We start from the raw sequence: 25056 nt of genomic DNA, 5'->3' as shown, positions 1-25056 counted from the left end.
TTTTCTCGATGCCGTGCTTGTATTCTCTCGATGCTGCGCTTGTATTCTCTCGATGCTGCGCTTGTATTCTCTCGATGCTGCTCTATCCACCACGGACTGCTCCACCCCACATGCTTCGGCCTTCGGCCTGGAGATAAATTATCTGCGGATCGACAATGCTCCGTACTGATTATCATGCATGAGCCCCCACGTCTCGTTGGGCGTGATGCTCCCACCGTGAACAGCTGATCTCTCCCCGCAGCGGTACAGCTTCTTCCTCACCGCGAATCTGAAGGAAGGGCATCACGCTCTTGACGTCTAATCTCAGTATGCTTGACACCCACGTGCGGCCGTAGACAGTGGAATTTGGTTATTACTGTGCCTCACTCCGCTCATGTCTCGCGACAAGCCTCCCCTTCTGAATGTACGTTCCCAGACTCAAGAGTCTCAGGGTCCAGCAGGATCTTGGCACGTCATGAGTCCATCATGCAGCACAAAGCTCCACTCCCCTAACTCTTCACGGATGGAAGCGCAGGCCGAAGCGGATTTGGGATCCTGCCTGGTCTCACGATGTGAACTCACTGCCTGCACACGCAAGTGAGTCAGCACCGTGAATCACGAACCGGCTCCGCCCCAGCCCTGGGCCGTCTTCTGCTGGTGCATCGCGATCGGATCCGCGTGCTGGTGCTGGCTCGGAGAAGGCCGGATGAGCAGCAAAGGGCCGCGCCAAAACATCAGGTTTCAGGTTTTAGCAGCCGAAAGAGGGGACTGTGGAGAATCAGTCCTGCAGGGCTTTGAGATGCACGCTGACTGTCTTGACGACCCTGCGTTTGAGCCATGCTGCGAGCTAATGTAGGGAGCGCGCTCGGTCTCAGCTCGCAAGCCTCGTCTTGGATTGAATATCAGCTGGATGCTTACGAGCACGAGGCTTCGCTACCACAGGACACGAAAGTTCGGACGAGGTGCTGAGCGCTTGGCTTCGGGGAGACGCAGGGTCTGGAAGAGTGACGTCGTTTCGAGGATCACAACACCTACACCCGGACGCTGCATCCTTTGAATGTTGCCTCCGTTGACAACCAGCGAAAATAGCCTCTTCTAGACCACTACTAAAAATTGGCATCCAACATGTCCTCTCTCTGGGACGGGCAGTGTGAGGTAGCTCATTGTCAGCCGCAGAGTCCAACCATGGCGCACACTGACAGACCCGGGGTGGAGGCCCCCACATGCACGTTGCCTGTGGCCGTAGACCGAGGAAGGGATGGAGGCCCTGGACTGAGTTTCCGTCGCCGTCGCCGTCGCCAGAAGGGTCGTGGAAGGGTCAGCGAAGGTCTGCACCGACCGGTGATCAACGGCGAGCGCGGGCTCAGGGCTGCCGGTTGACGTCGAGGGATCCACCCATTGCGAGGCTGTTCTCATGCTCATCACTGTGTGCCCCTCTCCACGGTGATGTGATGCAACCAGTCCAATCTCTGGACCGCGGGTCGTTTCGATACATGAGCGGTGCTCCCGTGACCCCCCACTGCCAAAATTGCTTCTCGCTGTCATCTCGATCAAATCGCCGAAATAGCTCCTGCATCGTCTCTCCTACCGTGAACAGAATAGCTGCCGCCGCACTTCTCGGCAAACCGACTCCGAGCCATCTGCAAGCTCAGAGCGAACCAGAGGGGGTTAACACTGTGCTTTTAGGCTTCGGACTGCCGAAACGACGCAGGCATCCCTCTTTGCACTTTTCCAACTGTCACCAGCATCCTCTTCGCGTGCTCGACGCCGCTGCCTCCACGGTCTCCCACACACTGACAACGGCGCTCAAAATTCGGCGGGCCGACCCTCACCACCTCGTCATCCACTAAGCTCGAATCGAGGATTCCCAGTGAATCGGTTGCGCACGCACACGCTTGGTCCGCAGCAGCAGCACCCAGGTCCCTCTCTAGATCCACGTTTTTGCGACACGTAAAATTTATCCGTCGCGTCCGGCCTCACCTCTGGACCTTGCCTCGCAGCGTCTGCGACCTCGAAAGTCGTGTTGCCTGTCTCACCCGTACCTACTGATTTGGGTTGTTCGCGGGCTGTCGCGCATTTGCAAGCAAGATGCCTAGCTCAGTAAAGGACGAAGACAGGGTTGGTGTGCCCCTCCATTTGCGCTCACGTTGCTCCTTCCCCAGTGCCCCTCCATGCCACGCACGCGCATTCCCATTCCTGGGTTGCACGCTGCACGCTGCAGACTGCACCCACTCCCCACCGCCCGCACTGCGCACACCCTAGAACCCCACCTAACCTCCTGCACAGAGCGTGAACGGCGACGGCGGCATCATGTCGATTCCCGGCGCAGAAGACACCATCGACCCGTCCACCTTCGAGCAGATCCTCGAGATGGATGAGGACGAGGCTGAGCGCGAGTTCTCGCAGAGCATCGTCTACGACTTCTTCACCCAGGCCGAGGGCACCTTTGTGAAGATGGACACCAACCTGTGCGTGTGACGCATCCAGCCCCCTTGATCAGTGCACTGCTGACTGCCTCCCAGCGAGAAGAAGGACCTCAAGACACTTAGCGAGCTTGGCCACTTCCTCAAGGGCTCGTCTGCGACGCTCGGCCTGACCAAGGTCAAGGATTCTTGCGAGAAGATCCAGCACTACGGCCAGCTGAAGGACGAGACGGGCACAAAAGACATTGAGGAGAAGGAGGCGCTGAAGAGCCTGGAGAAAATCATCAGCCAGGCCAAGGACGAGTTCCACGAGGTCGAGAAGGTACTCAAGAAGTTCTACAACGACGACGACGACGACGACGAATGAGCGTCGCCACCCGCTCTCGACGTGCCGCTATCAACTTCACGTTGAGGCACGCCAGGCGCACGGCTGGACATGAACAGCGAGGCAGCATGGACCCACGGGCAGCCGCTGCTCCTCACCCGCCACGGCACGCAGCACCTGCATTGATCGCTGGGATCGGGGATTTCGTGTCCGTGTCGTCATCAGGGGAAGCTCATCTTCATAGCCAGCCTCTGAATTCTGCTTTGCGACTCGGTACCTTGGATACCATAGACTGACAACGTTTTGAAAAGCATTGATTCCCATGTCATCTCGCAGTCCCAATGCCATGGCGTGCATCCCAGCCTTGCGCCGATAGCGCAGTGAATACGTGCGAGGAAGGCCCGAGGCAACGTGCAAGTGGGGTCAGGACCGGTCCGTCGTGATTGGCCCCCATCCTCAACACCAAAGCAATAGCAACATCGTGACACGTGATGAACACACCCATCGAGCGCCCGGCTCCAAGAGCCGCGCTTCCAGCCTTGTCTTGACGTCGGCGTTCCATGGTTACTGCCACTACAGTCACCAAAATACGTCCGCGGTACCTCATGCTCCGCACTCCCATTCTCCGCCAGGCAACCAAGCACTCCCACTCCACCAGATTCATCATGGGCAAGAAAAAGAACAACCTCGCATACAACGACTTCACAGAAGACACCCGATACGTCAAGAACAACGACACCAACATCCAAACCACACTCCACTCCGCATCCCCACTATCCCGCACAATCTCGCACCCATCACCACAGCACCCAAACAGCACACCGAACCCCCGCAACCCCAGGACCAAGCCATTAACCCACTTCCTCGCCCTCCCCCTCGTCACTCCCACGAACCGCCCGCATCTCGCCTCCGCCCTCGCAGACCTGAAAAAAGATGTCCAGCAACTCACCCGCGTGCCCCCCGCCGCCGTCCGGCCTGTCGGCGCCCTGCATCTCACGCTCGGCGTCATGGCACTCTCGGGCGCGCAGCTCAGCAATGTCGTTGCGGTGTTGGAGGGTCTGGATCTCGCCGCGTTGCTGCGCGCAGCGACGACGACGGCGGCGCTAGATCAACACACGCCCACGCCCACGCTCACGCTCACGCTCAGGGGGCTGCTGCCCATGCACCTCCCCCGCGCGACGAGCGTGCTGTATGCCGAGCCCGTGGATGCGACGGGGCGGTTGGTGCGGTTTGGCGAGGGTGTGAGGAGCGCGTTTGAGGAGCGCGGGTGTGTTTGCAGAGACGCGAGGGCGTTGCGGGTGCATGCTACGGTGCTGAATACTGTTTATGCGCGGCCGAAACGCGGGAAGAAGGCTGCGGGTAGTTCTGGAGAAGGGGCTGGTGGGGGGCTGATGCAGGGCGTGGATGGTGGGGTGGAGGAGGCGCAGGCAAGGGGAAGGGATGATCGTGGGGCGGATGCACAGAGCTGGGGGAAATTCGATGCGTCGGGGTTGATTGAGAAGTATAGGGATTTCGTCTGGGCGGAGGATGTGAGGATTGATAGGGTGCAGATATGCAAGATGGGAGCGCAGAAGATTGTGGACGAAGAGACGGGGGAAGTCGTGGACGAGCGGTACGAGATCGTTGCCGAGAAGACGATGTAATCACAAACATCCTTCCTGTCAGTATACATAAACAAACGCTTCATCGCACAGCCATACACTCACCCCCCGCGCTCTAAACTGTCAATCTCCTTCTCCATCCTCCTCGTCTCCCCCTCAAGATACCCTTTCCGCTTCGCCAACTCTCTGATCCCCTTCTCTCCCGCCTGCTCGTACAGCCTCAAGCTCTGCTTCGCCAGCGCCTCTCTATCCCTCAACGCCCTCTCGCCTGCACCCTGACTCTTCCTAAACTCCTTCAGCGCGTGCACAAACTCGGCCGGCGGCGGGTGTCCGAACGTGTGGCACTTGGCCTGCAAGCCGAGAAGCGTGGCGCGCGAGTGCAAAAGCTCGGCGCGCGCTTTGGTGTGGCGCGCTAGGGTACCGTGCTGGGTTTGCTCGAGGATGCGGATCGAGGTTTCGAGCGTCTGTTTGTGTGTGAAGAGCAGGCTTGTGAGCGTGTTTGTGAGGTCTGTGCGCGCGCTGAGAAGATCCTGCGGGAGCGTGAGGGTTGCGGAGGTTAGTAGATCTTCTGCTGCTGCTGGGAGCGAGGACGAGGATGGCACGGCCAGGGGAGAGGCGATGGCGCAGAGGTGGTTGGTGAGTGTTGCGAGTTGCGTGGACGTGGCGGAGGCGATTATGTCGACATTGTCCAGGAACGTGGTTACATCTCCCGAGAGAATGGCACGGTCTGACGGGTCGGGTATCTGGCCTGAAAGGAGTGCGGAGACCAGGTCTATGCACGCTTGGAGGTCGTCTGGCAGAGTTGGTGCACGGGAGGGCAGGGAGGTCAATGTGCTGATGAGTATTTGTGTGCTGAGGAGAGTTGAACGTGCAGTCGTCAGATTCTGGACGTCTGTCAGTAGCTCATCCACTAAAGCATGGTAATCGATGTGACGGCCAAGGACGTTCGGGGTAGTAGTTTCAAAGAAAGAAACAACGTAAACAAAGGTCTAAATCGACTGGAAAGAGGAGAAACGAGAACTTCAGCTGTAAGAAAGCTTCGGAGATAATATCCTGGCTAATTGAGCAAATCATGGAGGTTCTTACACGCCGTATCTCATCGTGCATGCGCTGCTTCTTGGTGTCTCGCGTCGAGCCATCCGGATTCAATTTTCGTGTGCAGATATCTTTGTACAGCGTGTCGAAGTTTGGGTTACGCTGCAGTGTTGCTGGATCGACAGGCGGCAGCATGTCTGCTTGTAGAAGGTTGCGAGGCCGCAATGGTTTGTGGAAAGGAGCTATTGCTCTGTTTACAGTGAAATGGAAGGGGCGACTAGTCCCGAAGAAGCTAGAAATGTTGCTAGAAGCTAAGAGAACATTAAGCACCTGGCCGTTCCTTCGCCCTCTCCTCGTCATCATCCGGTGTGTACCTAGACCCTTAAGTACAAATGGTGCGGATATGCATGGCGTGAGTGCAATGTAAGCCCGATGGATGGCTGTTGCTGAACGGCGTTATGAAGAGGTGGAAACGCTCAAACGGGAGCGATTAATGAATGACTGAGCTTGATCACACACGAACATCATATCTATACAAGTCTCAACTGTTTTAAATACAGGATACTGTGCCAGCTCAAACTAGGTTGTCTCGGAATTGGATAGAATACGGTGATAGCTACAATGTATGATCCGCAGAGCGGTCAGATTGAACTGAGCATCGAATGATCAACTTCGACTTGGTACAAGTATGGCTCGAGTACTGACATCAATCGCTCCTCCAGCTTGTAGACGCTGCTTTTACAGATTCCCACATTTCGTTGTGTTGGCTACATATCCGACCATTGCAGAAAATTGCGGACCAGAATTTACTACTGCTGTCACTCCTGTGGTAGGAATCAGAGTGATGCCTTCGTTCGAATCTCGAGAAATTGTTGGTAGCTGGCGACTCAGCACCATCGAGATGCCGAAGACGAAGGCTGCCCAGCAAGACATCGTACTCAGGCTTTGTCTGGAAGGCATAGCTGCGCCGGAAGCAGCGATTACCACCATCAATGCCGATCGTCACTTACACCTTGAACCGATCGATCCAGACGCGGAGGACTTTCAGCAGATGAAGGAATCGTGCTGTGACCAACTTGCGCACTGGAAGGATTTTCTCAGCTCTCCACAGCGCAAGATTGCTCTTGACCGGGCGGCTGACCAACTGGAAGACATCAAGTATAAGCTGGGAAAAGATGAGTCGTTCAAGTTAGATGCCTCGGGTGAGAATATTTTGCACATTCTTGATTCTTGCTGGCTGAACGACAAGAAGCTCAAGGCTCCTGGCGGCTCCACGTGGACCCACAACTTCCGCTACACGCTTTCTACGTCCAAGAAGTGACAGGTCAATATACAAATGAGCGCCTACATGCTGGTGGCGATACTGAAACTGTATGTAGATGATCCATGCATCTCGGAGTAAGACCGTTGACCTGAAGTCGACGCGGGCGTCCTGGCTGACGTACTTTCAGAACGCGAACTTGAAGCCTCGCATCTGTGTGACTCCGATGCCTGTGGCTCTGGAAGTCACGGGGATTAACCACAGGCACTCATGTTCAGCTTGAGGCACGCTCCTTGGTCCCGGGTCCAATCAGAGAATGAAGCAGGCGGTCTTCAGGGTGCTTGGCTAGCGCCGAGGAAGACCTGATCGAAGGAGCAAACTTGACGAGAGAAAGAGACCGGAGAACAGGCGTAAGGAGTCAAAGATGAAGTGGGAGAAGCATGAAGAGAGGTCGAGCAGTATGACAAGGATATCGAGGCGGCAAGGTGCTTCGCACGCGCTTTCTGTAGCTTTCCCTGAAAATGTCTTGCGATTGCTTGCATGGGTCCCAGGAGCTCGGCATTACTCACGCATTCTCGCAGCTGATCTTGCGGGTCGAACCTGTCAGCAATTTCCTTTCCTCTCTTCAAATCCACCTCCTCAGCGCTACAACAGAGTGTGGGCCCTCAATCGGTGGCTGCTACAGCGACAAACGCCAGTAGTCTCGTGTTCTCCTCCTGCCAAATGTCGGCTATAATCGAGCCAAATAGGTTCGTGGAATCCAGGTATCTTTCACCATCGTACGACGTCTGTGATTCTAGCGTTTCAGCTAGCCTGTCTTACAGCAGTTGTTATCATCGCACTCGTGCACGGTAGTGAGTAGCTGCTCTGCCGACAAGCAATGAAACTGTTGAGGTCTTTCTTTGCTACCTGTTAAAAACAAGCGATATGAAAAGCCTTTTGACGGTTTACGGGAGCGTGGTACCGTTGCTTGTTCTACCGTGTCCGATGCCGTGAAGGAATGAGGCTAACTGTCTGGGCGAAGAGTGTAGCTGTCCACATCGTGAAGCTGAGTCTAATCACCCACTCTTGGTGTTAGCCTTTGATTTACATGCTTTAATCCCTAGCTTGCAGAGCTCGTACGTAAGGCTTTTGTTTGCTTCCTTGACAGCTGTCACGTTGTGAACACCACAGCGCTCTTGCGCTGCTGTGTTCTCAAGTCACTGTTATTGATATCGGAAGACTTAACCTTCCAGCTCAGACTGCATCAAGCAGTTTCATAAAGCCTGTCTTGCACGATTGCGTTACCGGATATGCTGTGAGAACGGGGTGTTGTTGCTGCCTATGTGATAAGTCGCATTCGGGAGGTGCTGCTGCCTGATTGGCCTGGCTGATCTCCGGGAGAGCGATGGACCGTGCCTGATCACATGATACTAGCGCGCCAAGCTGCTGCCTGTGCGCCGCTGCGGTTTAAAAACTCGCAGTCCTCCGGCCCTTTCCTCCTCCTGCATCCAAGTGCTAGGGCTTTACGCTTACCAGTGAAGATTCGTCTGAGGTAGCGTTTTTGCTAGTTGAAAACTACAACTATGACTGCTCCAGTTGGTCTTCGGATCGGCTGGGAATTTTTGTATCCCATTACTGCTGTCAGTTACTTTTCATTGATCCCCGTGGCATGCCGCGAGATTGAGGAAGAACGAATTCACAGTCATCACCACATCTGGATGTTGACGTCCGCCCACCGATGCCGTTAAGGCCGCGAACCGCCTCAGCGCGACGACGATGCCTTCATTAGAAGCGGTGTCAAGCTCAGCCGCGCCTGGGTCAGTACCACGCAACGCGAGCAACATCAGCGCAACGACGATTCCCCATCGATAGCTGCGAAGCTGCGCTCCGCCAACGATCTCGACGCGCCGTGCGGCCGCGCCCCGCCCCACATCTTGAACTGCCCACAGCATGCAATGAAGCGCTCGCGATCACAAAATCCCCTCGCGCGATGAACAGCCACGCTTGCGGTATTAACGACAGGCGCGTCTTCGGCAGCAGAGGCACCGCGATTGTGATGTAGTCTTGGGAAGCGCGCCTGTCTGCCACTGCCGGCAACAACAAACACTGCAACCAGGTAAGCGCGCACTTCCTGAGCGGCGTCTGTACTCCCGAGCATGCTGTTACGCAACACAGCCAATGTGAAGCTTCCTTAACGCTTAGACTGCATCACAGAGCGGCACAGGAAGCAACAGCATACCCCGCAGTCCGCCAATGAGCGGGACGAGAGGCCCTGATGCTATCATGTTTGATCCAGTTCGACAGATTCAGGACTTGTGAGCGGTGGTGAAGATCCATAACGTCCTGGTAGGCTCCCCGACAACGAGACTCGGCATTGCATCTGACACAGCCGTGGAAGTCAGCCATGACAGATGCATCACCGTTACCAACCGACTGATGCTCTGTTGCTGAACGAACCGAGAAATTTCTTGTGGCCTTGTATTGACAGCTTACTATTACGCCACGCGATCCCGATTCTCGCCCTGCCATCCATCATTCTTTTTGAAGTTACAGTTGGAGATCAATTAGCGAACCCTCCTTCCGACGAATCTCCACTAGTAAGCCTAAAGCCCTAGCACTTGGATGCAGGAGGCGGACAGGGCCGGAGGACTGCGAGGCGCTCGCGACCCAGGTTCATTGACGCTCCGCACTTCCCACGACCAACCTTCAGGCTACATGAGATTGATCGATCGAGCCCCGCGAAAGCCTGGCACCGCGCACAGAGACGTCATAAAAAGCGATGGAAACCGACGAGGCACGAGCGATGCTCGGGGTACCGGGCAGAGCTACAGCGCATTGACATGCTGGACGGAAGGATCGATCCACGTCCAGGATTCGATCCTGATTGCTGGGAGCATAAGGATGGCTGCGGTAGACACGTGGTACTCGTCGCATCCAGGAATCGTTGTGGCTGAGAGTCGTTTGAACGTTCCGTCTTCGCATGATGCCTGACATGGCTATCGACCTTCCCTCGCATCTACCGCATCTCTGCAGACGTACACCAGGATATTTTCTCGTCTTTCAAATTCAGGCAGCAACACCGCTCCCTTTTGATGGTGGCATACGCGACACGTGTACTGGAGCATGATATTGATGCGACGTCAAGTGGCTGTCCCGGTTCCGGCTTGTCGAGATCCCCTCTGGGGCCTCTGGTGCCTCTGGTGCCTCTGGTGCAGTTCAAGGGCGTGGAAACGATCAGCGCAGTCGTACGATGCGGGAACTACTGGCCCAGACCCACAACGAGCCTCATCGCTGCAAGATCGCTGAGAGCCAGGATCCATTAGCTAGGATACCCCATTAGCTTTGGTGTCTGGTGCTTGCGTGGGCGGCATCTGGTTCCTGCCTTCTCAACTATAAAGGGGGGTAATATGCACGTGCGTCACGGAATGACGGGCTCGAGCAGTCGCAAAAGCTCAGAAACGGGGCATTCAGAATTTGGACGAAGCGAGCCTACCAGGATGTTGGAAATTGTTATGCCATAACGCAATGCTGTAACCTTCTACTTCACCGCGGGGCAGAGGCGGTATTGAGTTGCTGCTGGTCAGAACATTACTCGTTCCAATCCACATTCCGCACTTGCAGGAACCCTGATACTCTTTAAATCTTCTGGCCAGGAAGCTTGACCTGGCTTGGATCTGCCCTGTACACACAAGGTTTGCTAACTTGCGGACGGCGGGAAGCTTAGGAGGAGCAATCTCTGGGGCGATTATTGACGCTGCATGCGCGACCACCTGATGCTGTCCCAGTAAATAGAGATGCAGTACTCGGACCTACTCGAACCCAAATACTCGAACCCAAATACTCGAACCCAAATATTCGAACCCAGTTACTCGAACCCAAATACTCGAACCTAATTACTCGAATACACAGTACTTACGTATTCTTCGCTCGGTGTGGTCTATTTTCAATTGCGACACTTCTCAAAGAAGAACCTGCATTGGCTTCCATAGTTCTTCTCTCGTATTCGCGTGGCGTTAGCAAGGCACCGGCTTGTCAGAGGATGCGAAGAATACTGCCAGAGCAACCATTGATTACAAAGGCTTGCTTCTAAGACTGGCATGAGCCTTTCTAGAATGTTGTATGTTGGAGCGCCCGCCTTCGCCCCTCCGCCCTATATTGGCCGTGTTGAGACCGGCCAGAGGAGCAGCAGGTTACCCGAAACGTAAGGGGTTCGACACCTGGCTCGTCTCCTACGATTGATAGACCAACGTGTAGGTCCATCTGCATCGCAGACATACGATCTCCGTCGCCATGGTCGTATAATTTCCAGATGCCGTCACAGCAAGGGCATCTTACTGCCTGCAACGCTTGTGGAGGTTCGGAGGTAGATAAATGCTAGAAACTGAGTCGCGCTGCAGCCGAAGGTAGCGTTTCAAATTGGTGGGATATGTTTGACGCCCGCTTTTAGATCAAGTTACTTTCGCGCACGGGTCTTTTTCGGCTATGATCTGCATCAGGGACTCTAGCGTAGTCGCGCACTCCCGAACCAACTCCTGCCCACCACCAGTGTTTGATCACCGCCTAGGTTACCATGACACCAAATGCCTCAGCCTGTAATCGTTGAATGGACAGGGCTGATATGGGGGTGGGGCATCTGCATCATTATTGTGACAATGCAGACGCAGGAGATGGGAAGAGCATTCCGGCACATGACTGCACGTAACCTTCGACCGGTCCCTGTCAGAAGCTGCACCTAGGCCTCTGACATGCGACGCCACAGCCTTGATTCAGTGCCTCAGCCAAGTTCAGGGCCCAGAGGCTAGCCTTACAAGGCTGCTGCAGTGGTTGCCACGAGACTTGCACTAGGGCTATAGTCGCGACATTATACCCCCTCAGCACCTACCGCTGCTAGCAGTTCACTGCCGCTCTCGGCTCCTCTCCAATCACGACGATGCAGCGACATGGGTCCTTTCCTCTTCCTGCATGTGTTCTGCGACCATTGTCACGCACATGGCAATAGTCGCTGCAGAAACGTGGTCTGCTGTGGAGGCGCTCGAACCCTCGACATCTCCGCGTTCCATTATGGTACATGTGTCTGCAGGCTAACAGTGAAGGCACTACGATTTCACCAATGGAGGCAGCGGCGAGCCCACGATTCGTGCGCCAGGAGTACACTCGCGTTTCCACCATGGCAGCCATCTTATCCCGCCATTTTCCCTCTGGGCTTGCCTTAGTCCACCGTCTACCTGGACTCGCCCTGCATCTTTACTCCCCTCACCTCAGGCCTCCTATCAACGGTCTCGGAAGAACTATCATGAATTGAAGTGGGGTGACATACTGGAGGTTCGCTGTACTTTTTCCTCCTGGTCGAATTCACACACCGACCGCAATGCTCGAAGACGCTTCGCCTGCTGGCATCCGGGTGAACACGATTGTTCTTGCGTTTACCCTCGTTGCCGGAACCGTTGTCTTTCTGCGATTATTCACAAGGCTGGTAATCACAAGGGGAGCTGGCTTTGAAGATGTCTGCATTGCTGCTGCTATGGTATGTTGCGACTCACAGATCCTGTCGGGACTATATTGACCAACAAAGGTGCTGTCCATTGCCTTGGCTGTGGTTACTTCAGAGCAGGTCATGCACGGTCTTGGAAAGCACACCAATGAACTCCATGCTGAAGATGTCACGATGACATTGAAGGTGAGCACAATTCTCTATTGAAGCTATTGATTCGACCATGTGATCGATTTCAGCAGGACTGACTTGGTGAACAGATGTTCTGGGCTAGTCTCTGGATCTACAACCTTGCACTTACTACCATCAAGGTAGCCATCCTTATCCAGTACATACGAATCTTTCCCATACGCCACTTTCGTTGCGCATGCTATGCTGTGCTGTGCATGGTCATTGCATGTGCCGCCTGGGGTATCTTTGGTAATGTCTTTTTATGCTATCCTGTCAACTTCTTCTGGGACAAGTCCGTACAGAATGGGCGCTGCATGAGCGATTACATCATTTGGTTCACAACGGCGGGCTTGAACATCGGGCAAGATGTGGTCATTTTGTTCCTCCCCATCCGCGTCATCAGGAGACTCCAGATCAGCAGAAGACAGAAGAAGGGCCTAATCACCATGTTCGCACTAGGAGCCAGGTGAGCTCATACCTTTTTCTTCCAGCTTCGCTAGGCTCACAGTAAGAACAGCGTCATCGTAGTCTCAACAGTTCGGCTGTACTCACTAGACAACCTCGCGGACTCGAACGACCAGACATTCGACAACTCGGACCAAGCCACACTTTCTGGCGTCGAAGTCAACGTAGGTATCATCTGCGCCTGCCTCCCAGCCATGCGTCCTCTATTTGCCGTAATGATGCCCAAATACTTCTCCTCCGCAACCGCCTACACCACAGTCCCCGTCAGCGACATCGAGCGGCCAAAGGAAATCCGCACCGCATCCGTGAGCACGCGCGTGGACACACCTCAGCAGTCCGTCCGACCTAGCTACTCCCGCTCCCACAGCAGCCCAACTCAGTCATCTCTCGACAATCGCCCACGTACTTCTGGTCAGAACAGCCAACGTACCCAATCCCGCGGCGGCAGCGTCGCACACTCCCGTAGCGACAGCAGCCTTTCCGTCACGATCCCGCGCCCAAGCACAGCCGGCGGCCCCTTCCAAGGCAAAGCCCTGAACCCCCTGCGCATGTCGCCCGTCACACCGTTCGCCCCCCCAATTTCCTTGCGCCTCGGCCGCCTGTCGGAAAACGACTCAAGAAGCGAGGCGAGTATCAACCTCACGCGTCTGCCGACGTCGAGAAGGGCGCCGCGCACGCCAGTCAGCACCAAGCCGTTGCCGCTCACGCCGTTCCCAGTCGGCAGTGGGGATTGGACGCAGATGCTGACTGCGATTCCGCGGCCTGAGATGCCGAGGGTGGATGCGCAGAGGCCGGAGCGAGCAGCGGACGCCTGACTATTGAGCATTTACTCCAAGTACGACTATGTTCGGTCGGACAAGAGTACTAAGTCTGCGCGGTCGTCGTGCTGAGCTGCATCGCGCTCGCTGTCACGAGTCCTGACAGGTGTGTACCAGCAGCAACATCCTGCGAGGTCGTTGCGGATGCCATGAAAGCTCTGGCATCTTGAGCCAGCGCGCACACTACGGCCAGCACAAACCAACGAGTCAAGTGGCACGCAGCGCGTCTTGACCTGCCACATCTCAAGGTTCATGACAGCCTTCCGGCATCCCGGACATTTACGCATCTCATCTCCTATGTCATTACGAAGGATGAACAGGGCACGCATAGACGGGAACAACAACGATACCCCAGATCTGATGTTTTACGTTCGTTTAGCGGTTTTCATCCAAGGCGTTGCTGGCGTCTTTGCAATCTTGTACGAGTCATGATTGTTTTGCAGCCGCTTTTCTTTCAGTGCAGATGACGGGGGTCGGTCGAAGTAATGTCGGTAATGCAGCGTAGTCAGCGATGCAGTAATGATCATGACGACTTTGAATCATATGACAAATACAAATATCCCCAATTAAAAGTGATGAATCGTAATATTGGGAGGCTCTGGATCCTCCCAATATATTATGTACACTGCGAGATGCTCCAAACGCCAGACTAAACGTGAACGCTGATACAAGACTGCTCATCTGAACTTGCTCCAGATGACGGCAATGATAAGCAGGACCAAGACGGTGATGATCGCAATGGTGATGATGCGATTCGTGGCCATCCTGGAAGCGTTAGCACCTGCAAGTCCTCAACCAAAAGGCATCCATCTGCGCGCAGCATCAACAGCTGACCGTCGCTCATAGAACGCGGCAGGATACATACCTTCGTGCCATGCCCCGCAGTGTCTTGATGCTCCTGTCCGTGTAGCTCTCCGACTCCAGCAGGCGCTCTCGCGTGTGCTCAATCGTCTCCCGTTGTCTGTGCAGGTCGCTCAGCGTCCCCGCGCCAATCTGCTCCGTCTCCAGCGCTATCCTCTGGCTCTCCCTCAGGCGCCCAGAACTCCTGTTCAGTCTGTCCGTGCCCGAGAGCAGTTGCTGGCGCTGCTCGAGCTGCGCATCGCCCTGCTCGGGATCATCGGTGTATCGGTTGCCGAACAGCTTGGCCTTGTCGTTAGTGTACTGCTGCAGTTTGCGCTTTGTGGCGTCGAGGTCGGATTCGAAGTTGCGGAATTTGGCGTTGTATTTCGACTTGAGATTTACGGGGATGTTAGACTTCTCGAGACGCATCTGGCCAATCTGCAGCAGTGTCGATTAGCACGGGTCCATGCATATTGCCTGCAGCGTTGCGCCGCCGTGGTTGCTATTGCCTAGGCTTCAACATACCAACTCGCCGGCCTCTTCCAGCGCACGCTCTGCTCTGCTGATGGCTGCTTTGCGCGGCTCGCCGGTTGTCTCTTTGATCTGCTCGATTTGCTGCGACAGGTCGGCTTGCACGAGCTTCAGCTCAGCTTCGTAGCCGCCGAAGCGCTCGGTGCCTGCTTCTGCGTCGATGAGATTGGACATGGTCGCGACAAAAGCGATATCTAATCGAGCGTGCGGGCTGTGTGTTCTGCGTCGTGGAAGCTCAAGTATGGATGTATGGGCGCAGCAGCGTTGTGTCGCTGTTAACTTGCGGTGGTCGGAGATGGCGATGATGCACTGCCAAGGCAAGGGTGTCCTTGTCCGTCACGTGGAGAACCTTCTGCACCTCCAGGGTTTCGTCTTGCGAGTGACTTCTGATGCCAAAGTTGCTGCCTGAGTGTCAACGTGGGTAACGAGCCCAGACGTAAAGACTGTCGACTTGGCCTCGCTGCTGCCTTCGAAGCATCGCCTGTCCGCAGTGTCGAGAGACTGAACTCTGACACGCTGAAACTTGGCCAACGACTTTAGTTTCGCAACTGCACGCCATCTCAGCAGCGGCTATGCAGCTGTATTCAAATTGGTCACACGATTTGTAGGACAACTACAGCCCTTCCATACTATTCATTCGGCAAACTGTAGCCTAGCGTTCAATGCGAGTGGGCCCTCCGTTGACGTAGGTACCTCCAATCGACAGCTGCTTTCGCGGAGCCGCACTATAAAGTAACTTCGGTGTCTTGCGACTGTTGGGAGCGAACGACTCGAGGGCGCACTTTACTAACATTGCCAAACGTGCTGGAGTCGGCCGTGTACTAGCTGAAACCGAATTCGCTTGCTAGTCAATGACATCAACACTTGCATTCTTTGCAGCCATGAGCTTTCTTGACAATCTGCTGGCTATCTGCCACTTCCCGGACACATACATTAGTGTGCTTGTATAGTCGCCACTCGAGGCTAATAGTAGAACTCGTCATAAGAGATGGAAAGAAAGCGCATAGCGATTGTCGGCAGCGGCGTTTCCGGCATCAGCGCATTATGGACACTCCGCAACGCCGGACATGAAGTGCATCTGTTTGAAGCAGCAGATCGTTTGGGAGGTCACGCAAACACAGTCCCATGGACATTCAACGGCGTCGATACGCCCGTCGATACCGGCTTCATTGTGCTCAATGCAGCGACATACCGTACGTCTACTTGGAACCAGGCATTTGCCACCATAGCCGCTGGTGACTGACCCAGTCATAGCGAACTTTATCCAGTTTCTCAAAGCTTTGAATGTCGAGACCGACATGTCAGAGATGACCTTTGGCATCTCGCGGGATGCAGGCGCGTTCGAATGGTCAGGCACATCACTCGGCGCGCTTTTCGCACAGTCGTCCAATGCCCTCAAGCCTTCCTTCTGGCGCATGATCTTCGACATTGTCCGCTTTAATCAGTTCGCGCTAGATCTTCTTTCGATACCTCCAGGGTCGGCTGCTGCGGCTAAAGCCAACCAGGAGAGCATCGGCCAATACCTGGAGCGAAACGGCTACTCCGACGCATTCCGCGACGACTACTTGATTCCAATGACCGCCTGCGTGTGGAGCACTGGAGCCGACAAGTGCGCCCTAGAGTTCCCCGCCCTCACACTCATCCGATTCATGTGGAATCACCACCTGCTAACGACAGTGAGCGAGCGACCACCATGGCTGACTGTCCACGGCGGTTCGAAGAACTACATCGATGCTGTCATGCGAGAATGCAAGGACGTGCACCTCCACCTTAGCACACCTGTTACATCCCTTCAACGCAAAGACGGTCGCGTGCGCATATCCCTCGACGGCAAAGCCGGCTCCATAGAGGAGACATTCGACACCGTAATCCTCGCGTGCCACGGCGACCAAGCCCGCGGCATCCTCGGCCCGTCCGCTACCCTCGAGGAAAGCGACATCCTTGACGCCTTCGAGACAACACCCAATACCGCTTATCTGCACTCCGACCTCTCGCTCATGCCCAAGCGCCGTAGCGCATGGTCCGCGTGGAACTACCTGACCACAACAACACCCTCGTCCGTCGCCTCGACCTCCAATCCCTCCGGCAACCTCCAGACAGTGTCCTTGACGTACAACATGAACATCCTCCAGCACATCCCCGTAGAAACTTTTGACAACGTCCTCGTCACACTCAACCCAGAGAACCCACCCGACCCGACACTCACACAGGCCACGTACTCATACCGCCACCCACTGTACAACAGTGCCATGGTTGCCGCGCAAGAAGAACTGCATCGCATCCAGGGCAAGAACGGGGTGTGGTACGCAGGCGCATGGACGGGGTACGGGTTCCACGAGGACGGGTTCAGTAGCGGGATGAGGGTGGGGTTGAAACTGGGCGGGGGCGTGCCGTGGGAGGTGCGGGATGCGAAGTTTAGTCGCGGTATGAAGCCGGAGTTGGAGTGGAAGGATCACGCAGTTAGGATCGTGGTTACTTTCGTACAACTCTGGATCAGTGTGCTTGAGCGAGTGCTTGGTGTCGAGAGGCAGAGCACGGCAAGTGTTGGGCATGGCACGGTCGATGGTAAGGCGAAAGCTGCGTAGACATGTACTCGTGATAGACGACCTCAGATGACGCCGGATATCGGGGGAGCATTTATTGAGCTGTCGTGGCGCTCTCCTTTGCAGATGCTACATCGCTGATAGACCGAGTGACTGCTAATGTGCGGTATTAAAGGCGACAAACGTACATAGGTGAAGACTCAAAAGGGAAGAAAGCCCCTGCACAGGTACGACCCAGGAGGCTGCGGCAGAGAAGAACGCAGCGACACGAGCGGCGAGAACGAAGCTGACCAAGCACAACAAGAAGGACAGAGTTGCAGCACTGAGTACCGGAAGCAAGAGATGATATGCCGTTATCGGCTTCTTGCTGCATAAGGCTTGATAAACGATGGTGACCTGTCGACGTTGAAGGCAGGAGGTGTAGACTTGCGTGTGGTATATTAGTATCACCGACCATCAAATCATGATTGCGGTGTACCCCATGACCAAGCCTATCCTGAGGGCCTGTTGAACGGTGTCTACCCGATACGAAGGGCCATCGTTCATTATTGTCGACGGTGGTGAGAGGGGCGGACGATTCACGGCCGACGCTCCGATCGGTGCTTTCCTTTGTCAGCAGCTTTGTAATCCACTCGTACTGCAGCACCAAAACACTCAACGTGTCGCACAGGCAGGCCTAATATCGAAGACAAATGCCCCATGCCGGCATGTTGGACCGCAAATCGAGCAATGTGAGCGCTTTGTGAAGATGCGAGCTACGTGCCGCTGGTCAGCTTACTCAGGAGACAACATGAGGTTAGACCGAACGGGAGATATACCTTCCGGTTGGGTACTCAATTAGTAATACTCTTACAGCTCCACTTGATGTTCGGCTTTTGTGGATGTGCGAGGCTGTACAACGGGCAATTGTGTGCGGGGCACGATCAAGTGGGGTGGGTAATCATGACATAGCAGTAAGTACGGGAGAGAGAAGGCCTGGGAGAGGAGGCACTGCTATATATGCAGGTTCCCCCAGCATTCAAGTGACTGTTAAGCCTATTCCGAGCAACTTCAAAACTCAAGTCCAGACCAAATACACCACTCCTCCAATTAAACACAGGCCTCAGCATGTCTTCCAACGCCGTCCCCAAGCCCATCACCATCTACGGCAAACACGGCCCCAACCCGCCCAAAGTGCGCATGCTCTGCGAGGAGATCGGCCTACCCTACAACCTGCAAGACACACCATTCCCAGACCTGAAGAAACCCGAGTTCCTGGCCATCAACCCCAACGGCCGCATGCCCGCAATCCACGACCCAAACACAAACCTCACACTCTGGGAATCCGGCGCCATCCTCGAGTACCTGGTCGAGAAGTACGACACGGAGCACAAGGTATCGTTCCCAGCTGGGAGCAACGAAGCGCAGCACGCGCGCCAGTGGCTCTTCTTTCAGGTCTCGGGTCAGGGCCCGTACTACGGGCAGGCGGTGTGGTTTACCAAGTACCATCCCGAGCAGATCGAGAGCGCGAAGGAACGGTATTATCGCGAGATTGAGCGGGTTACGAGTGTGCTGGATGGCCATCTGAAGAAGCAGGACAAGGGCGCTGATGGGCCGTGGTTGGTGGGAGGGAAATTTTCGTATGCTGATTTGGCGTTTGTGCCGTGGCAGCTTATGACGGCGTTGATAGGAGATAAGGTTGATGTCTCAAAGTATATGGCAGTGCAGGGGTGGATGGAGAGGTTGAAGGAGAGGAGCGCGATGGGGAAGATTGTTGCGGAGCTTCCAGGTGCGAGCTAGAGTGTAGGATTGGCAAGCGTTCAGGACACGGTCACGAAGGCAGGCATTTGTGTAGAACATGGATCAGCAATTGAGAGAAGTGGATGACTTCACCCTTCCAGATTAGACTTTCCCCCCAGTCGCCTCATGCTGCTCCTTTAAATCCGCAAATGTCTCCGCCTTCTTGCCAAACACCAGACCAAATGCTAGATCCTGCGCCCATCTTGGCCAGCTCCGGATCCCCATGTACCTCTCCTGATCCTTCGGGACACAGATTCTACCGCTCCTGCCCGCCAGAACCTGCTCGACGACAACATCACTAACCCTCGTTGGCGGGTCAGGCACGATGCCATGCTTGTCGATCAGATCCTTGCCAGCATTCTTCAAGATGCCCGTCTGGTGCCACGATGGGTGAATGGATGAAGTGCAAATTGACCGTCCGTTGGGGTAGTGCGCGAGACATTCGGCGCGCAGTCCTTCTGTGAGGTACAAGGCGCCGATTTTGCTGATGCAGTAGTCGATCAACCCGGGTGCAGAGACGAAAGATGCCATTGAGGCGATGGACACGACATGGCCTTTCTTCTGCTTCAGCATGTCAGGGACAAGCGCTCGGATGAGTGCGAAGTGGCTCATGAGGTTGACCTGCATCAGCCGCTGGCTTTCTATGTTGCTTGTCTGTCAATATTCAGCACATGGCCATCGAAGCATGACCTTCGTTCTGCTGCTCACCTCCAAAATTGTCTTTCCAACACCGATACCAGCGTTATTGATCAGTACGCTCACAACCCCGTGCTCAATTTTGATCTGCTCACACAGTGCCTCCAAGGCTGCTGTGTTGGTGATATCGCACTGATAATAGCTCACACCATGCAGGGCGTGGAGCTCTGCCGGGAATGGACTGATATCGATAGCCACCACTCTCGCATGCTTGCTGAAACTCTTCACCATCTCATACCCAAACCCACTACTCCCACCTGTAATCAACACTAATTCTTCCTTGCTAGGACCGAATTGCCAGTCGGCTCCATTACGGGACAGGGACCAGTTGTTCCAGGCTAAGCGGTTCAGCGCTTGGTTGACGCGACGAAGGACACCTGCAGTGGTCAGGATTTTGAGGATGGTGATCAGGGTCACGAGTCTGGCGACGCCCTTTGGAGTGTTGGTAAAGACCGGGAGTGTTGACTGGAATGGCGCAAGAAGTCTGGCGCGTATGTGTGGAGGACCACGGGTCAGCAAGTATAGCAGGCTGCCGGCCAGGACAGGTTCGCTTGCGGCCTTTGTGAGGCTGGAACAGGCGGTGTAGCTCATGCTGTGGTTGCTGATTTTGATGGGCTTTCCGGGAGACACGATAGGCGATCTAACCAAAGTAAAGGATTGTGAGAAGATGTGCATAGATAGGCCGACGTTTTGACCGGAACTCTGACAGCCGTGGGTTGTTCAAGTGTGCATCAAATTCCCGACACACCGAGGTATGCAATTTGATGATGTCCCCGCAGTGCTGAGGAGGAGCGCTAAGCACCAAGCCGCCCTGATCTGCGGCTCCGTGGCACAATGCGGGGAAGTCGGGAAAGTGGCATTATTGTATGTCTCCACACTTGACAAAACAAGCAATGCCCAGGTATGTGAACAGCATTGCAGGCAAAGCCCGTCGTAATGGTGCTGGTTTGAAGACTGATGACATCACTGACGAATCGAGAAGGTAACCATTTGAACTACATACCCGGCCACCAACCCGAGCGAAGTAGGAAGTAGGCAGATGCCGAGCTTCCTTTATTGGTGCATTACGGTATCGCGCAAATCCTTCCGAATTTCAGCCGTACAGATTTCGAACATGTCACCAAGGCTTCCGAAGATTGTCTAATAACGAGCCTTTCGCAAATGGTGACCGTGAGACGACACTCTGGCGGGCGAGGGGGGATTGACAGTAAACAATCAATTCGACTAGCCCTCCTGAAGCTCTCCATCCTGTCGGCTTCAGCGATCTCCTCGTCTGGATCAGCCATCTCCATCTCGGAGTGTCTGACGAAAGCCGCAAGGAGCGCTCTCAACTCAGCTCTTGCAAAGCGTCCACCAATGCAGCTTCATGGGCCGTGCAGGAATTTCAGAATAGAGCAATCACTGTCTGCTCCACCGCTCATGGTGGCCCAGCCAGTCGTCTTATCTATCCAGCACGTAGGGACGAGCTCTTCGGCATCGTCAACCCACAGCTTCGGGTTGTGATTGATAGCACAAGTACGAAGAAAATTATTTTACGTTTGGGGATAAACTCACCTGCAACAGTCGTGTCACGAAGGGACAGACGAGCCGTGACTGGGATGGTGGGTACAGGTGAAAAACTTTGTTGCAGACTCCGTTGAGGTAAGGCACGCTGTCGAGCAGGCCAGCGACATCGCAGGTAGGGTCAGAAAGAATTTGCGGATCTGGAATTCGCTGCTGGATCTCGGTTTGTGATCGATCTTGGATGGCTGGATTCTTTGAAAGCAGATGAGATGCCTAGGCGAGAGCTGAGGATGTGGTCTCGTGGCCTGCAGCCAAAAATGTCAGAAGCTGGCCGACCAGTTCTCCGTCTGAGAAGTTGTTGCTTCTTATCATGATCGAAAGGATGTCTCGGCTCTCTTCACTCTCTTGCTTCATTTTCGACTTTCGATCCACCACGAAGTCTGTGCAAATCCTCTTCAGGTTACCAGCCATGATCTTGATTCACTTGTTCAATTTTCACGGCAACCTAGGGGCTATTCAGACGGGAATGGCAAGTGACTTTCTCAATGTGGGGGTCATAATCTCTTCATAGTTCTTGAAAAGCTCATTTTCGTTGCTACGCAACGACGCAACGTTACGACCCAAGCCTGCAAGGCCAATGATATCCAGCGTAACTTGCGTCAAGTAGTGACCGATCTCGAGTATCTTCGATGCATTGTCTGCCAAGGAAGATTTGACTGCGTTGCAGAACTCGATCGACTTCGCCCAAAACACTGAATACATTTCCTCGATGTGGCGGAAGTGAAAGGCTGGCATAATCTGTTTGCGATGACGCTTGTGCTCATCAACTTCCGTCATCAACAAGCCATCGCCTAGGAACTTTCGCAAGAAAGCACGCTACCATGGCGGTTTCTCCAATTCGTAACTCTTGTTGACTAGGACGTCTGCAAGGGTTGCAGAATTTGTGACAATGACTCTGCCCGTGTGAAAGAAGCCGAACGTCCGAATGATGCCTTCGTTCGGTGTTGCTTTCATGATGTTGAGATGCAGTTTCCCTGGAGGGTGCTGGAACATGATGATGCCATATCCGACAAGTGGTTTGAACCCTTTAGCTGTCGGTAGATGTCGAAGCGGGCTCAAAAAGAACGGATAGAGGAAGAGCTTGTAGATGCCATAAAGGCCAAAGTTGAGTGCAAGGCACGCCAGAAAGAAGGATGCCAGTGTGCCATCTGCGATGAAATTAGGGAGAAGGCAGAATGCCAGAACTGACTCCGGTACTGCTACCAGAGCTGCGTTTGCAAGTGAGACTTCCATGGTACTGATGTGAAGGCTAATGCAGGGCGAATGTCGCGGCATTAAAGCTTAGATGAAGATCCAACGTCCCAAATATTTTGCAACTTAGCAACGCAGAGTGTGGTGGTGTGACGTACTTTACTGTATGACGTGCACCCAACGATCGGAGTCGACCAACGATCGTTCCGAGCCTTTACGGCAATCACCAAATTGAGGCTGTAGAGCCACATACAATAGTTATTATTGTGAGATGTTTGGGAGAGTATTATATAGATCTATTCGAAAAAGTCTTCAATACAAAGCTACTGGAGTTTTGTGGCAGTGTGGCCACTCCGGGTGGTGATAGTTGGGCGTGGTGGAGGTTTCGCAGGCTTGGGATGACTACGAGCACCCACAGCATGGTGCGCAGACTTCCGTTTGCCTGCAGAAGCTCTTAAGGTTATGTGATTGCCTATTTAGCATAATTTGAGAGCTTTTGCAGCGTCGCGAGCTTCTTCATCCTTACGTCTCTGCTCTTTGCACGCATCAATGGCTGCGCGTTCCTCCGCACGCTCACGCTCACGCACCTCCTTTGCCTTTGCAGCTGCCACACGCTTTTCTTCATTTTGTTTCTTGTTAAGAAGCTTATTAGCAGTAGCTAACTCCTTCATCTTTGTCTTTTTTTTAGCTCCTCCTCTTGCCTCTTGTGGTCTGTAAAAGTTATGTGAGCGCGCGCCTCCCGGAGGGACAAAGGAGACACATCATCGCACCTCTATAATGCTCCTAGTGTTTTTGCAAGTCCAATTGCCTATTAGGTTGCTTCTTACGCTTCCTGGGTCGTCAGGAGTGGTGTGGCAGAACCTACCAAGTATACCGTCAGGATTTACTGGAGATATGCCAGTGGCTATAAGGGCCTTTAACATAAGGTTTTATTCGAATGCGTTTACCCACGCAGGCCAGAATAGGGTATGGAAGTCTAGGCCTTAAGATGCCTCCTCCAGGGAGGTGGTTGTTGAGTTCACAGGTGTAGTTAGAGGAGAGAGGTTTGAAGCAGACTACGTCCAACGGCTGCAGAGTCTAGGTACTGTGAGGAGGAAACACTGCTAAGAAAATCTGTTTCTGGTGACAGTCGTAAATAAAATCTGGCGTTAAACGAATCTTGTGGCCATCCAAAATTAAGAGGTGATGCCTTAACCACGCCTTTTGGCTTAGAGTAATGGTTAAACACCTGCTTAAGCTAAGCTAATCCAACATTGTTGTTTGTCTATCCTGAAGGCGATAGGGCAACATGGATCAAGTGCTTTGCTGTCTGTATATCTGCTACCTATTAGCTCTAGATAGTGGAGTTTTTTTGACGCAAAGATAATGCTAGGGGGAATAGCAGTACCATCTGCGCAAATTGCTGCTAACAGGCTTACCCACTCTCCTGAGCCATCTTGGCGAGCCTGCCTAACCTCTCTCTTCTTATATTGACGCTTTCTAAATACCTGTTATGTTCTACCCATCACTCTAATTGCGAAGCCCTTCTCATCCATATTGTATGTGTTCTCTAGCGCAATGTTATATTAAGTGATTGTCTGCTGCAGAAGCTTAAATTACAACTTGTATTTGTATTGTAACTTAGTGTTGTGGCAACTGGAGTCCATGCTAGTGGCCTAGGTATTACCTAAGACGTGAGCCGATCGCGGTGATAGCGCAGGAAGCACTTGACCCAGCTATTGGAGCAGGGCTGTGAGGCAATAGAGGATGCGAAATTTTGTACTATACGCCTTGTAGGTGGTAAGTGACGCGCTGATAGCTCTTCTTTGTACTTGACTAGATCTAATTCTGGTTGGTTGCTGAGTTTCTGCGCGTTGGGGAGCCTGCACACCTCGGTGCGCGCGGGACAAGGTGTTGCGACCAACACTGTGTTTTTCTGCAAGCTTTGTATAAACAAATTTGTCGCCTGGCTTCAGACTATCAATCTCTGCAAGCGCATCTGGAATTCCTGGCATTGTGGTTAAGTAATTACGCGTTGAAATCTACTGCAAATGTTGTGCCCTGATCGTTGGTTGACTCCGATCGTTGGGTGCACGGACACGGTACCGTGGCCGTGCGGCCGATGAGCCAGTTCAGCCGATGAGCCACCCCAACGAGATATCAGCGATAGAAAAATGAAGCTGTAGAGCCACACTCAAAAGCTATTATCGCGAGAAAAGTTGGTGTATTGCTATACAGAGCCTTGCACTTCAATTGTGCTATTTATATTTGGCTGGTAACCGCGAGTTGCGGCCTCTCGCAGTGATTTTGGGTGGGGGAGACGCAGCTGGCGGTGCAGCGTCAACACGACTTCGAGCAGCCACAACACAACGACGCTTTGTCG

General features: G+C 54.0%; 13 protein-coding genes across 13 annotated transcripts in view; 6 read left to right on the top strand and 7 right to left on the bottom strand.

Annotated features, from left to right (window-relative positions):
* The window catches only part of M421DRAFT_273317 (uncharacterized protein), a 697-nt gene extending 423 nt beyond the window's left edge, over positions 1-274 (bottom strand). Inside the window, exon 1 of the mRNA XM_033588822.1 lies at positions 1-274. Within this exon, the coding sequence (XP_033444901.1) occupies positions 1-176 (176 nt within the window). The 5' untranslated portion in view covers positions 177-274.
* Positions 275-1948: 1674 nt separating this feature from the next.
* On the top strand, positions 1949-2787 carry M421DRAFT_273516 (histidine-phosphotransfer domain, HPT domain-containing protein). The gene is made up of 3 exons (XM_033588823.1): positions 1949-2097; positions 2266-2453; positions 2502-2787. The coding sequence occupies exons 1-3, from the start codon at positions 2068-2070 to the stop codon at positions 2767-2769; spliced, it is 486 nt and encodes a 161-aa protein (XP_033444900.1). The 5' UTR covers positions 1949-2067; the 3' UTR covers positions 2770-2787.
* A 413-nt stretch (positions 2788-3200) lies between these two features.
* Positions 3201-4629, top strand: M421DRAFT_424531 (uncharacterized protein). Its single transcript, XM_033593777.1, has one exon. It carries the CDS (start codon positions 3288-3290, stop codon positions 4368-4370), a length of 1083 nt encoding a protein of 360 aa, XP_033444899.1. The 5' UTR covers positions 3201-3287; the 3' UTR covers positions 4371-4629.
* On the bottom strand, positions 4430-5558 carry M421DRAFT_8518 (uncharacterized protein; the record flags this gene model as incomplete). The annotated part of the gene is made up of 2 exons (XM_033597570.1): positions 4430-5212; positions 5415-5558. 2 exons carry the CDS (start codon positions 5556-5558, stop codon positions 4430-4432), a joined length of 927 nt encoding a protein of 308 aa, XP_033444898.1.
* Positions 5559-5717: 159 nt separating this feature from the next.
* Positions 5718-6924, top strand: M421DRAFT_273163 (uncharacterized protein). Its single transcript, XM_033588820.1, has 3 exons — positions 5718-6565; positions 6616-6761; positions 6815-6924. The coding sequence occupies exons 1-2, from the start codon at positions 6052-6054 to the stop codon at positions 6744-6746; spliced, it is 645 nt and encodes a 214-aa protein (XP_033444897.1). The 5' UTR covers positions 5718-6051; the 3' UTR covers positions 6747-6761; positions 6815-6924.
* Positions 6925-8402: 1478 nt separating this feature from the next.
* M421DRAFT_273108 (uncharacterized protein) lies at positions 8403-8996 on the bottom strand. Its single transcript, XM_033588819.1, has one exon. It carries the CDS (start codon positions 8762-8764, stop codon positions 8450-8452), a length of 315 nt encoding a protein of 104 aa, XP_033444896.1. The 5' UTR covers positions 8765-8996; the 3' UTR covers positions 8403-8449.
* Positions 8997-11974: 2978 nt separating this feature from the next.
* M421DRAFT_71853 (uncharacterized protein) lies at positions 11975-12984 on the top strand (the record flags this gene model as incomplete). The annotated part of the gene is made up of 4 exons (XM_033596829.1): positions 11975-12130; positions 12179-12283; positions 12358-12734; positions 12786-12984. Coding segments are annotated over 4 exons (837 nt in total), but the record flags the coding sequence as incomplete, so codon positions are not given.
* Positions 12985-13907: 923 nt separating this feature from the next.
* Positions 13908-15404, bottom strand: M421DRAFT_424525 (vesicle transport v-snare protein). Its single transcript, XM_033593776.1, has 3 exons — positions 14917-15404; positions 14417-14829; positions 13908-14316 (listed from the first exon to the last, which is right to left on the bottom strand). Exons 1-3 carry the CDS (start codon positions 15094-15096, stop codon positions 14229-14231), a joined length of 681 nt encoding a protein of 226 aa, XP_033444894.1. The 5' UTR covers positions 15097-15404; the 3' UTR covers positions 13908-14228.
* Positions 15405-15910: 506 nt separating this feature from the next.
* M421DRAFT_71841 (amine oxidase) lies at positions 15911-17507 on the top strand (the record flags this gene model as incomplete). The annotated part of the gene is made up of 2 exons (XM_033596828.1): positions 15911-16115; positions 16177-17507. The coding sequence occupies 2 exons, from the start codon at positions 15911-15913 to the stop codon at positions 17505-17507; spliced, it is 1536 nt and encodes a 511-aa protein (XP_033444893.1).
* Positions 17508-18200: 693 nt separating this feature from the next.
* Positions 18201-19262, top strand: M421DRAFT_424522 (glutathione S-transferase). The gene has a single exon (XM_033593775.1). The coding sequence runs from the start codon at positions 18573-18575 to the stop codon at positions 19242-19244; it is 672 nt and encodes a 223-aa protein (XP_033444892.1). The 5' UTR covers positions 18201-18572; the 3' UTR covers positions 19245-19262.
* On the bottom strand, positions 19094-20760 carry M421DRAFT_424520 (NAD(P)-binding protein). Its single transcript, XM_033593774.1, has 2 exons — positions 19953-20760; positions 19094-19898 (listed from the first exon to the last, which is right to left on the bottom strand). Exons 1-2 carry the CDS (start codon positions 20613-20615, stop codon positions 19347-19349), a joined length of 1215 nt encoding a protein of 404 aa, XP_033444891.1. The 5' UTR covers positions 20616-20760; the 3' UTR covers positions 19094-19346.
* A 544-nt stretch (positions 20761-21304) lies between these two features.
* On the bottom strand, positions 21305-22793 carry M421DRAFT_401570 (cytochrome P450; the record flags this gene model as incomplete). Its single annotated transcript, XM_033590224.1, has 5 exons — positions 22359-22793; positions 21966-22319; positions 21780-21917; positions 21561-21716; positions 21305-21430 (listed from the first exon to the last, which is right to left on the bottom strand). The coding sequence occupies exons 1-5, from the start codon at positions 22776-22778 to the stop codon at positions 21305-21307; spliced, it is 1194 nt and encodes a 397-aa protein (XP_033444890.1). The 5' UTR covers positions 22779-22793.
* A 1459-nt stretch (positions 22794-24252) lies between these two features.
* On the bottom strand, positions 24253-24795 carry M421DRAFT_272837 (uncharacterized protein). The gene has a single exon (XM_033588818.1). It carries the CDS (start codon positions 24686-24688, stop codon positions 24410-24412), a length of 279 nt encoding a protein of 92 aa, XP_033444889.1. The 5' UTR covers positions 24689-24795; the 3' UTR covers positions 24253-24409.
* Between the last annotated feature and the right edge of the window lie 261 nt (positions 24796-25056).

This window comes from Didymella exigua (assembly GCF_010094145.1).
Source record: "Didymella exigua CBS 183.55 unplaced genomic scaffold M421scaffold_36, whole genome shotgun sequence".
Taxonomy (NCBI): Eukaryota; Fungi; Ascomycota; class Dothideomycetes; order Pleosporales; family Didymellaceae; genus Didymella; species Didymella exigua.
The sequence above is the reverse complement of the archived record's forward strand: the minus strand, read 5'-3'. Positions and strand labels throughout refer to the sequence as shown.